The following is a 13,669-nucleotide window of genomic DNA, read 5'->3' on the forward strand; positions in this document are numbered from 1 at the left end:
GTACTTCAGCTGTAAATCAAGCTATAGTCTTGACAGTAATCCTGATGCATGTGGGTGCTATCACAGTATATTTTTCTTCCTTTGAGATCCATGAGTCAGAAGTTATTTTAATGCACATAGCTTTGATTGAACATCAACACACAAATGTTGTGACATTTAATTGGTGTATTATATTCAGTCAGCTTTTATAAGGAACTAATTGACATGTGAATATAGATCATATTGTGGACCAGTTTATTAGTTTGCTGAAAGGATTCTTTTATCTAGAAGACTTTTGTTAGGAGATACTATGTTAAGATCAGTTTCAGAAGCATGGAGCCCTGTCCAATGAATGAGGATGATGACTCCTGTACAGGAATGATTGAGGATTTCTGCACTTCCCTGTGAATCTACAGTCTTTTTTTTTTTTAATCATCACTTTGTTGTCTATCTACATCTTCCAACTTTGTATAGGTCTAGGAGTGAGTATTTTCTACTCTCATTTGCAGGGTTCCTGATATGATAGACCACATTTTAAAGAAGAGTGGGTATAAGTTGGGGAATAATGATATAAAATTATTTTGTGTGACTTGATAAACATGTTCTCCTAACCAGCTTCATTAATTGGTCTACTACTTCCTTTACTAGAATGGTTTTATAAGCCTTTGTTTGAGCGTTTTGTAGTATCTGAACTGTTGGCAAGGTGGAAACATTACCATGTTCGTTGACCTGACTACTGTGTCTGCCTGATTGCCAGATGATTTTTTTTTTCCTTTGCAGAAAGAACGGAAGGAAAAAATCTGGGATCCAATTCACAGAGTTGCGCTTGCAGAAGCTTGTAGAAAACAAGAAGAATTTGATATTGCCAACAATGGCTCTTCCCAAGTTGGTGCTACTCACTTTTAATTTGAAAGTTTCAACAAAGAATTTTATTAGTATTCTCTAAAGGATTCAGTAAACTGTATATATATAATTTATTTTTTTAAATTTCACTTTACTTACCAGCCACAGTTATCCCTCCCATCCCTCCTCCTACCCACCTACCTCCCCCAGTCCACCTCCAGTCCACTCCCCCTCATGGGGAGTCATGACTCATGAAGAGTCAACAAATTCTGTCAAAATAGGTTGGGGCAGGTCCAAGCCCTCTCCCAAGCATTAAAGGTGAACATGGCATCCCACTATAGGGAATGGGCTCCAACAAGCTAGCTCATGTACCATTTTTATATTGTGGTCTTGCCAGGAGCCCCTCAGATAGTTTAAGCTTCACAACTGTCTCTCACATGTATAGAGCCTAATTTAGTCCCTTTTGGTCTCTACTGCTAGAGTTCAGGAGTTTCCAGGAGCTTGGTTCAGATGTCTCTGTAGATTCTCTATCATGATCTTGATTTTCCTTGCTCATTTATTCCCTCCTCCCTCTCTTTAACTGGATTCCCAAGCTAGGCCTGGTTCTTAGTTGTGGATCTCTGCATCTGGTTCCTTCAATTGCTGGAATAAGGCTCTATGATAATAGTTGGGGTATTCACCAATCTGATTACAGGGGAAGGCCAGTTCCAGCACCCTCTCCACTGTTGCTAGGAGTCTCAGTTGGGTCATCCTTGTGGATTTTTGGGAGTTAGGCTAGCACCAGGTTTCTCCCTAGGCCCATAGTGACTCTATTAAGATAGCTCTTTCATTGCTCTTCCACTGCATCCCCTATTCCCTCCACCATCCTTTTCCATCATGTTCTCATCACCCCTCCCATCTCCCTTACCACCCATCCCCTTCGAGGCCCCAGTTTACCCACTAGATCTCATCTAATTTCTCTTCTTAGGGTCCTCCTTGTTACCTAGCTTCTCTGGAGCTGTGAATTGTAGTCTGGTTATCCTTTGCTTTATATCTAATATCGTTTTATGAGCGAATAATATACCGTGTTTGTCTTTCTGAGTCTGTGTTACCTCACTCAGGATGGTTTTTTTCCCCCTAGTTCCATCCATTTGCCTGAAAGTTTCATAATGTCATTGTTTTTTATAGCTGAGTAGTGCCCCATTGTGAAAATATACCACATTTTCCTTACCCATTCTTTAGTTGATGGGCATCTAGGTTCTGGCTATTATGAATGCTGCTATAAACATTGTTGAGCAAGTGTTCTTGTGATATGATTGAGTGTCCTTTGGGTATATGCCCAAGAGTGATGTTGCTGGGGTTTGAGGTAGATTGATTCCCAATTTTCTTAGAAACCGCCATACTGATTTCCAACATGGCTATACAAGCTTGCACTCACACCAGCAGTGGAGGAGTGTTCCCCTTTCTCCTCATCCTCTTCGGTATTTTCAATCTTAGCTATTCTGTCTGGTGTAAGATGGTATCTCAAAGTTGTTTTGAATTGTATTTCTCTGATGATTAAGGATTGAGCACTTTCTTAAATGCCTTTTGGCCATTTGAGATACTTCTGGTGAGAATTCTCTATTTAGCTCTGTACCTCATTTTTCAATTGGGTTATTTTGTATTTTGATGTCTAGTTTCTTAAGTTCTTTATATATTTTGGAGACCAGCCCTCTGTAAGATGTGGGGTTGGTGAAGCTCTTTTCCCATTCTGTAGGCTGTTATTTTGTCTTATTGATGGTATCCTTGGCCTTACAGAAGCTTTTCAGTTTTAGAAGGTCCCATTTATTAATTGTTGCTTTCAGTGTCTGTGCTACTGGTGTTATTTTTTAGAAGTGGTCTCTTATGCCAGTGCATTCAAGACTACTTCCCACTTTCTCTTATATCAGGCTCAGTATAGCTGGATTTATGTTGAGGTCCTTGATCCACTTGGATTTGAGTTGTGTGCGTGGCAATAGAAATGGATCTGTTTGCAATATTCTATATTTTGACACCCACTTATGCCAGCATTATTTGTTAAAGATGTTTTCGTTTTTCCATTGCACCATTTTGGCTTGTTTGTCAAAAATGAGGTGTTCATAGGTGTATGGATTACTGTCAGGGTTTTTGATTTTATTCCATTGATCTGTCTGTTTTTATGCGAATACCAAGCTGTTCTTATTACTGTAGCTCTATAGTAGAGTTGAAGTCACAGATAGTGATGCCTCCAGAAATTCCTTTATTGTACATGATTGCATTAGCTATTCTGGGTTTCTTGTTTTTCCATACAAAGTTGAGTATTGTTCTTTCAAGGTCTGCGAAGAATTGTGCTGAAATTTTGATGGGAATTGCATTGAATCTGTAGATTGCTTTTGGTAGGATTGCCATTTTTATTATGTTGATCCTACCTTTCCAGGAGCATGAGAGATCTTTGCATTTTCTGATGCCGTCTTCAGTTCGTTCCTTCCTTCCTTCCTTCTTTCCTTCCCCCCCCCCCCCTTTCTTTCTTTGTCAGTCATACAGGTCTTTCACTTGTTTGGTTAGAGTTACCCAATATATTTTTATATTTGTGTCTATTTGTAAAAGGTGATGTTTCTCTGATTTTTTTTTTCTCAGCCCACTTATCATTTGTATAGAGGAGAGCTAATGTGTTTTTTTTTTTTTTTTTTTTTTTTTTGAGATCATCTTGTATTCTACCACATTTATTGTTCCTGGTAGAATTCTTGAGGTCACTTATGTATACTATCATATCATCGCAAATAAAGTTTGACTTCTTACTTTCCCAGCTTGTATACCCTTGATCTCCTATTGTTGTCTTATTGCTCTAGCTAGAACTTTGAGTACTAAATTGAATAGATATGGAGAGAGTGGATAGCCTTGCCTTGTTCCTGACTTTAGTGGAATCCCTTTGTGTTTCTCTCCATTTAATTTGATGTTGACTGTTGGCTTGCTGTATATTGCTTTATGCTTAGATATGTTCCTTGTATCCCTGGTCTCTCCAAGACCTTTATCATAAAAGGGTGTTGGATTTTGTCGAAGGTCATTTCAGTATCTAATGAGAGCTAATTTTAATACCCCTTAAATTGTTCCACACAATAGAAACAGAAGGAACAGTACTCCTTTCATGAGGCTACAGTAACCCAAACCACACAAAAATGCAACAAAAAAAGAGAATGACAGACCAGTCTTAATCCTGAACATTGATGTAAAAATACTTAATAAAATACTGGCAAACCCAAATCCAATAACATATCAAAACAATCATGCACTATGACCAAGTAGGAGTCATCCCAGAGATCCAGGGTTAGTTCAACGTATGGAAATCTGTCAGTGTAATGCACTATCTAAACAAATAAAAGAAAAAAACCACATGCTCATCTTATTAGTCAACTGCATTTTCATAGGGTTCATCCATTGACAACTTTTTTTCTCAGTGGGTTAAAAGTTCTGACATTATTTATACCACATCAATTTACATGTGTATTATGACTATTTTAAAATATAGCCATGAAGTCTTTACCAGCTATACATGGAAATTCCTCTGTGCCTCTTCTAGCCACTGTCTCATTTGTCCCCCCACAAGACATTTATCATCCTGTGTTTCTTTGAAGTTTGTAAGATGGAACCATACAGAGCTTTTATGCAATTTCTTTTGCTGAGAATGTGAGGATATCTGCCATGTCCTAAGTAGTACAGTTTATTATATTTCTGTATGATAATCTATTTTTATGGGTATAATACAGTTTGTTCACTTTGCAGATCGGTACTGGCTTTGTTTTTTGTGTTGAGTGTTAAGAATAATGTCATTTTAGGAGCTAAAGAAATGGCTCAGCAGTTAAGAACATTTAGTGCTTTCAAGAACACTAGCTGCTCTCAAGGAGTTAGTCTGTAACTTTAGTTCCAAGAGATCCAATGCATTCTGGCCTCTCTACAGGTATCAGATGGTGCAGATACATACAAAACACTCAAACATAATTCAAAATGTAAATTCAAAATAAAGCTGGCCTCAACCTCACAGAGATCTGATTACTGCCTCAAGGGTGCTAGAATTAAAGGCACAGAATAAATCTTTTTTAAAACAGAAAAATATCATTTAAAACATTGTTGGGTATAGCTTTTTGTGAATCGTAAGGATTATGCTAGTTTATTTTCCCACCAGAGACATACAAGTGTACCCATTAAATTTTTAAAAAATTTTATTTTATGTGTATGAGTGTTTGTCCTACACCATGTGTGCATGGTTGTCTCAGAGAGTAAAGAGGGCAGTAAATTGTCTGGAACTGAAATTACAGAGTTATGTGCCACTAAGTGGGTATTGGGAAATAAAACTAAGTCCTTTGTAAGAGTAGCAACTGCTCTTAACCACTGAGCCTTCATCTCAATTTTTAATCAGTTCATAAGTGAAAATAATGTCTTTGTGGGTTTTTGTTTTTATGCATTTTCTTTAAACAGAAAAATCCAAGGTATATTTATTTGTCAACTGTGTTACAATTTAGACTTACAAGATTGAAAATGCTAACAAGTTTTTCAATGTTTTCAACCTTCTTGTGTGTTACTGTGGGGTTCAGGAACAATAAATCAATATTCTAAGGTTAGTCTCATACTTTTTTCAAAATTATATTTTAAACAGTTCTAGCCATTGTCATACTATAATTTGAATGAAAGTTGTTTAAAGAACAAAATGCTGTTAATTTTAATAATTCTTAAAAAGAACTATACTCTGTGGAAATATTCAATGAAAATGTAATTTAAAATTCAGGTCTCCCAGTAAGGTCACAGCTTCTTATGGAATGATTAACATTGAAAACTTTTTATTCCTTGAGAATGCATTGAAAGACTTCGATGAAATTACCACATATGTGAACTCATTAGCAGTAAGCATTTTGTCTTGGTTTATTAGGAAAATAATATACTAATTGAAGCAACTTTGAACAACCCAGGCATCTTAACAAGTGACAAATGAAAAGCTTTCATTTTGTGATCCCAGGAAAAAGTCACAATTTAGTGTTTATCCTTTTTAATTGTTCTTTTATCATGAATATATACCATTTCTTAATCAAAACTGGACCTGTAGACTGCGGATAGACTTAGTGGTAGAGCACTTACTTGCCACACACTCCAAGCCCTAGACTTGGAGTTTCCAACACAGCAAAAACATTTTGTTTTTTATTATTTTTCCAAAGTGAAGTGATTTTTTTTTTCTCCCGTTTGTTCAACACTGCCTTTGGTTATATGTTACTACAACTTTCAGTTACATAAAACATATTCTAATATTAATCTGTTTTCTAATTAATAGGCCAATAAATTAATCAAAGAAGAGTTGCAAAGTCAAGTGGAATTACTTAATTCTTTTGAGAAAAAGTATAGTGATCCAGGCCCTGTGTATGACTGCTTGGTGTGGCATGATGGTGAGACCTGGAGGTAAACTCAAGTATTTTGTTGATCTTCTTCATTAAAAATATTTTTATCTACTCTGAAGAACTGTAAGCCCTTAAAGCTATACAAAATTCTGGTTTATAAAACCATGCCACTTAACATTATGTGAGAGCCAAATCAGCTTTTGGTAGTTGTAGATGAGCCTTTTAGACTTAGTACTTTTTACATTAAACATTACACTTATCTATTTTTTAAAATCTTAATTAACCACATTTTGGCAGGTGGATCACTGAGATATGTGGGGGAAAATGCTCCTTGTTAAAACTGGAAAGTTTGCAAAGTAACCACAAATATTGTAGTAGAGAATTGACTAAAAACATGTTGAAGGTAAAAGAAGAAAATTTGGGCAGAGATGTTTTAAATAGCAAAATTAGCTTGGCAATGTAAAATAGAATTTAAGTGTTCAATCCTGGGTTAGGCATAATGATGGATATGTGCAGTCTCAATACTTGGTGGGCTAAGACAGAAGAATTGCCACAAGTTCAAGACCAGCATGGACTGCATAGTGACTGTCAAGCCATTTGGGACTGTAATAAAACTGTCTCAAAACACATACACACACAAAAGCACTTATACACAAAGGTTTGATGTTTACATAACATTTTTGACTTTTTTTTCAATTAGATTGATTTAAACAGACTATCTAATAATGTATTTAAAATATATATCTTTTGAATAAAATGGGTAAATAGCGGGTAGGAAGAGAACCATAAAATTAGGCGAAAATTTTGTTTTGTTATAAAACTTATGTTCTCCTAAAGCTAAATGTGACTCAAGTTTGAAGTTTATAGACATGTGGTATCAGGAAGCTCTAGAGGCTACTGGATTCACAGCATCAGCACTCAAAGTGGCATCAGGAAGTATGGGCTTTCCTTTGTGTCTGAACCATCCTAAACTAGCCCTCACTCCAACCCAAGCTTCGAGTTTGGTTTTTAACTTTTTTTAATTATTATTTTTTCTTATTTTACATATCGATCCCAGTTCCCTCTCCCTCCCATCTTTCCATGCCCTCCCCACCCCCTCTCCCATCTCATTCCCCACCCACTCCACAGGGAGGGTGATGCTTTACAGGGGGGATCATCAAAATCTGTCAAGTTATTTGGAGTAGGGCCTAGGCCCTCCCTCCTTCCTGTCTGTAGGTTAAGGGAGTATCCCTCCATAGGGAATGTGTTCCCAAAGTCCTTTTGTGAACCAGGGATACATCCTGGCTCCACTGTCAGAGGTCCTGTAGACTGCCCAGGCCTTCAGGGAGCCTGGGTCAGTCCAATGCTGGTTTCCCAGCTATCAGTCTGGAGTCCATGAGCTTCCCATTGTTCAGGTCAGCTTCCGTTTTAATATCGACCTGCCCTGATGATTTTCTAAACTATCTGTGACCATCAGTGTCCTTATGCATGGTTTTAGCACTGACTTCTGGGATACTTCTGACCTACTCTGTGAAACAAAGGAATCTAGTCATTGTATTTGAGTGGTGGGAGAAGTAAGCAGTGAGAAGATTACTGACAAACTGTGTTGTGTGATCTTCAGAACAAGAAGGGTAAATTTTAATACCTATTTCTCCTTCCCAATAGAGCCTGTGTTGATTCAAATGAAAATGGAGACTTGAGTAAATCTACTGTATTGAGAAACTACAAAGAGGCCCAAGAATACGGCTCTTTTGGCACAGCTGAGATGTTGAATTATTCTGTTAATATTTATGATGATGGAAACCTACTCTCCATTGTGACCAGTGGAGGTATCTGGCTTATCAGATTTGCTAGTGAGAGATAGTCATGCAGTGGCTGAATGACAAATTCCTGCAGGTCAGGGTGAGGCGCTAGTGAGTTCATTATAGAAATTACTATTGAACAACCAAAACCTAGAAACTTTGATGTGATTTGACTCTCTTCTCTTTTAAAGTTGTAACTGTGTATAGATAGTTAAATAAAAGCAAAATCTTAACATCAGAAAATCCAGTAGTAAATATTAACTCTTGAGAAATTCGCCCATAAGTACAGAGACTGAAGTAAAAAGATTATCATTATAATATTCTGTGGAAGTTCACATAAGTTAGCTATTTGATAGTGTGCTATTGGATAACGATCCAAGACTTATTTTAAATACACATGTTATGATATAAAATGTTACATAATTAAAAATAATAAATGTAAAGTATGAATTGTAGTGAAAATATATCATAAAACACTTGTATAAAGTGGAAGAGCATGCCAAATAATATTGTAGATAGACTTAAGTGTTTTTATGCTGAGGATATAAAAATAAGTGGAAAGACCATGCTCATGCCCTCAGGGTTGGGCACATGAGACAGAAAGAGAATGCAGTAAGGTGTGACTGTTGAGAAAGAGCAGAGATATAAGGATTCAAAAGAAGATAATGAAGACTGAGTGAAATCAGAATACAATACACATATACAAAGTCATAATGAAATTCATTATTTTGTGTGCTAACATTATAAAAAGCAATAACATTTACCTCTTTCTCCTAAGTTAACTACTATCTTGATTTTCATTACTACATTCCTTTATTACTTTATTCCATGTGGTGGTGTTTGTGTTGAGTCATAAGTGATAAAAATAGCCTCAATGTCCATATAGTTTATGCTTTTTCCAGTTTTGTAAATGAAATTAACCCAGTTTTCATATTACTTTAATTCAACATTATTTTATTTATTTATGTCAGCATTATTTTAAGCTTCACTTTGATTCATATTAATTCATATCAGTTCTATGGATTGATATGTTAAATACCCATTCACTTTTAGTGAATCCTAAGTTATTTGGAATTTTGAATTATACAAATAATGCAGCCATGAATGTTTTTGTGAATGCCTTGGTAAACGTGTTTGTACTTTTCTGTTGGGTACTGGGGCAAAAGGGGGACTGCTAAATTTATAAGTATGCCTATGTTCATATTTCTCAAACAAGAACATTGTATGGTATATTCTAAACTATTGTCAACTATCAATATCTTAGCTATGTTAAAAAATATAGAGATACTTCATTGTGACAACAAGTTATAATTCCAAGATGAATAACGAAGTAAAACGTGTTTTCATATTTGTATGTCTTGTGCATAATTTTCCTCCATTTTGCTTGGTGGACAGGGTGTCTTTAACTCCTTTCTCTACTTTGTTGGGTATGGAATATATTTTATGTACTTTGGATACAAGTTACTTGTGAGTTCCATGTATTGTAAACATTGGCTGTCTTCTTGGGCTTACATTCTTTATTTGCTACAGAGTAGAATCCAGGATAAAGAAAAAAAAATATGTAATTAAAGTTTATTTTGTGTGATTGGTAGGAATATAAGATAATACATGACAGGTGGTATTTTTATTAAATTATTTTTGTCATAATGTGAATGTTGAAATGGTTATAGTTTTAGCATGTGGTGACTATTTTCATCTTACACATACACTGTTTCTGTCTATAGGAGCTCATGGAACCCATGTAGCAAGTATAGCTGCCGGGCATTTTCCAGAGGAGCCTGAACGGAATGGTGTTGCTCCTGGTGCTCAAATTCTATCCATTAAGATTGGTGATACAAGGCTGAGCACCATGGAAACAGGCACAGGTCTCATTAGAGCTGTGAGTATCTGGGAGTTCTTGATATAGATTAATAATTTTGAGACTTAGAAACCTACATGAAGCACTCTTAGTTTCTCAAGAGTATATTAAACCGTATTTTGGTATATAGAACAGTATATTTTACTTTTAGAAGCAAGGCAGTGCTGATTAATTCAATGTAAAATTAAAATTGTCAGGAAAAAGATTCTTGGCTTAAAGTCTTTGTAAAAAAAATATTTTATACTCATTGTAGTAAATCTCTTAGTAATCTTCTCAAGATGGTTTTTATAAATATATAACCTTCTCCAGGACTCTAAAAGGAAATCAAAACCCTTTATAAATTTAATATTATCTGATTCACTTTGCCATGTAACTTAAGGTCCTTTAAATCTATTCGCAATCAATGCCTCCCTGTTTCCTTCTGTGATTCCCATATTCTAAAGAGAATAGTTTCACTTTAATTGACACTTTCATGAATTCTTTCCTCCGCTACCTTTTGACTTTAATTACAGTATGCCTAGAAATACCTTATAAATTAGGATACCATTAGTCTAGATACTATAGGATTATAAAGCTTATTTATTACAATGACTACAGATGACTTCCTAAACTAGATTCTTACTCTTTTAATAGATGATAGAAGTTATAAATCATAAGTGTGATCTTGTCAACTACAGTTATGGAGAAGCAACTCACTGGCCAAATTCTGGGTAAGTTTTTTTTTTTTTTTTGCCATTGTTACATCATAGAATCTACCTAATTAAGAGTATTAGTGGTTTAAGTCAGTGAATTGCAATTACAGTAAAATGTAACTCTGATGGGCAGATAATTGTGTTTTGTAAGTCAGACCCTTACTCCCATGTCATGTCTTTGATGTCAGCTCCAGTCATTACACCTTGCCAAACCATTCCAAGCAGACGTAGCTAGGGTTGCTCTGTCTGCTATGATGCTTCTGAGACTCATAAGCTACCAAACCCTCTGGCATTGGTCCCTGCTTCTTCATTTTTCTTACCAGCCGGTTTGGGTTGGGCCATCCATCCACCCATCACCAAAAGCTCATTCACCGATGTCCTGGGACTTGTCAGTGGTACTTCCTGGCAGGTGCCCAGATGTGCTCAGTCACCCTTTGGTGATTATTGACCTTTACTACCAAACCTGCTGTTGTTACACATACTGGCTCCACTTCCTAAGCTTCCCTGTCTTCTCAGTCCATTCTACTTTCTCTCCAGCATCCCCTTCTTTCTTGTAATGTTGTGATAAAACTTTTCCTACGCAGTTAAAACACACATCTACTCACCTGAGAAAGCCCACAACAGACCAAAGTATAGATACCACCAAAGCCTAATTTGATGAACCAATGAGGTGTTTTGGTTTTTGTTTTTAAGATTTATTTATTATGCATACATGTATCTCTGCAGGTCAGAAGAGGGCACCAAATCTCATTACAGATGGTTATGAGCCACCATGTGGTTGCTGGGAATTGAACTCAGGACCTCTGGAAGAGCAGGCAGTGCTCTTAACCTCTGAGCCATCTCTCCAGCCCAAACCAAGGAGTTTTATTGGGAGAGGTTGTTTGCAGGAGCAGAAATGACTCAAAGTTGTATCATCAAAGCCAACTCCAACATGGGTGGCATCTCCCTAAAGCTGGGAACCGGGAGCACATTGCACAGTCTACAGTAAACTCTATAGGTTGGAGAGTATTTCTTCCAGGCAGATCAGCTGGTTTCTGCTTCTTGCAGGCAGCTGGTGGTCTGAGAGTCTTCATTGCAGCTTAGCTTCTCTCAGCTTTTATTGCTTACTTTGGAATGGAGGGGCCTAGTATTTGTACTCAGTTTCAGGGATTTGTGGAAGCCAATGTTAAGTTGCTTACTTCTCTGCTTTAAGGTGCTTCCTTGCAGGATGGACTATTTCAATCTCAGAGCAAACTGTTACACAACATATGTCATCCATATCCTTTCCTCTACTTCAGTACTGGGTTGGCCTTAACTTGTTTAACTTAGCTGCTTTCCTTTATATGAATAAGTAGCTAAAATATTTAGAGCATTTACTTAGCGAACAATGTTTCTTTCACTTCCATCACCAAAGTATTAATATATGCTAGTTATCTGGTATCTGAAGCTTTATTTAAGGTCCTGTCAAAAGGAAAGCTTTAACAATCTAGAGGCTTATATAGTTACCAGATGGCTCACTTTTTTCAAGCTATTGGATTTCTTGTGAAATATTATTATATTTCCCTTTTAACATGTACCCGTTTCTTTCTATAGTGCAGTCTTGCCCCTTCTATCATCTCATAACTTTTTCATTATCTTATCAGTTAAAGTTTTTTCTCCCTCTCATGTCTGGTGTTTGTGTGTGTGTTTTGTTACTTGTGTCACAATGTCTATGGAGGTCAGAAGAGGGCAGCAGAACCCTTGGACCTGGAGTCACAGGCATTCTGAGCCACAATGTTAGTGTTTTGGTAATTGAACTTGAATCTCTTGTCAGGTATCTCACACATTGGATTTTTCAGGACCCTTTGGAACTAGACCTTTTTATAATGTCCATTTTCTTCATCTCCCTTATCTAATGCCATTTCTTGCTTGCTGTCAGTTTCTAACTAGCTTTCTTTGATTTTCAAATTCTCAGGTTTTCTCCTAGTCTCTCCCCCGCTAAAGATATTAAGTGGCCTTTTAGTCAAATAATCCCTGGTCATAATACATGCAGGAATTACCTTGGTGTTTTGTTTGGCTTTTATTTTTTCCCTCAACCTTGCCACTTCACAAACCTTGTTAACATTATGGTTTTTTGTTTTCCAAGTTGGTTTTTGTTTTTTGAGAATGGGCCCCATTACATAGCCTTGGCTGGACCAGATATGGCTTCTAATTCACAAAGCTACTTCTCTCCTTGCCTTCTAAGGGCTAGAAGTAAAGGTGTGTGACATCAGCTAGGCTTAATCTTATGTTTTTCTTGCATTTAATATGACTTCTCAATTCTCTGAAACTAGGGTATGTCAGGTGGAATGGCATTGTGTTCTACTAAAAGCCTATCTGCTAATGTATATGTAGTCATATAACTGAGTGAATGTTGTTCTCAGCTCTTTTAAAGCTACTATCAGTTAACAGTTTGGAATCATTGTGATTTGTTTGGTTATAAATTAAATGTGGAATAGTTGTAGTTGCTCAAAGGAATTCTTTGTTTTTTAGGAGAATTTGTGAAGTAATTAATGAAGCAGTATGGAAACATAATACAATTTATGTATCGAGTGCTGGAAATAATGGTCCATGCCTTTCTACAGTGGGTTGTCCAGGTGGAACTACATCCAGTGTGATAGGTTAGTAAGCTTTAAAGTTTCAGAAAAAGGTCTGTTTAAATACAAGGAAAACAGGAGATTGAAGGAGGAAGATCACAGGTTTGAGGACAGACTATGATACTACAGAGACCCTGTTCCCAAAAATACATAAAATATATAATAAATCAGAGTTTATTCAAGTATTGTACTCTATATATAAAACACTGTAGACTTGAGTATGTTCAATTATTTTACATTGTGACAGGATGATTTCTTTTACAAGGTCAGGTTATAGAAACTAACTTTCATAATGTTTTAAGCTTACAGTGGGCTGCATGTGTCCTGTGGGAGGTGGGTTGGACACACCTTCACAAAGATCTTAAATGTGTTCCTAGGAAATTCTGAGGAACTGTGTAATTTAGGAATTTAGGACAAGTGGTTTAATGGGAACACATTGCACACTTTTAGACTTTTTTTTTTTTTTTAGTGCAAATAATAATCATGGAAGTTCTTTTTTTATATTTACAAAAGCAGTATACTTAGTACTTAGTTTGTAATATAAACATTCTTTGTTTCTCCATTA

General features: G+C 36.3%; 1 protein-coding gene across 2 annotated transcripts in view; it reads left to right on the forward strand.

Moving 5' to 3' along the window:
- The window catches only part of Tpp2 (tripeptidyl peptidase 2), a 65,829-nt gene that overhangs the window by 15,502 nt on the left and 36,658 nt on the right, over positions 1 to 13,669 (forward strand). For both annotated transcript variants that reach the window (XM_051190101.1, XM_051190102.1), the window contains exons 4-9: positions 760 to 864; positions 6,116 to 6,240; positions 7,824 to 7,987; positions 9,685 to 9,839; positions 10,452 to 10,528; positions 13,001 to 13,128. In XM_051190101.1, the coding sequence (XP_051046058.1) occupies positions 760 to 864; positions 6,116 to 6,240; positions 7,824 to 7,987; positions 9,685 to 9,839; positions 10,452 to 10,528; positions 13,001 to 13,128 (754 nt within the window). The remainder of the gene's footprint in view (positions 1 to 759; positions 865 to 6,115; positions 6,241 to 7,823; positions 7,988 to 9,684; positions 9,840 to 10,451; positions 10,529 to 13,000; positions 13,129 to 13,669) is intronic.

This window comes from Phodopus roborovskii, unplaced genomic scaffold (assembly GCF_943737965.1).
Source record: "Phodopus roborovskii unplaced genomic scaffold, PHOROB, whole genome shotgun sequence".
Classification (NCBI taxonomy): domain Eukaryota; kingdom Metazoa; phylum Chordata; class Mammalia; order Rodentia; family Cricetidae; genus Phodopus; species Phodopus roborovskii.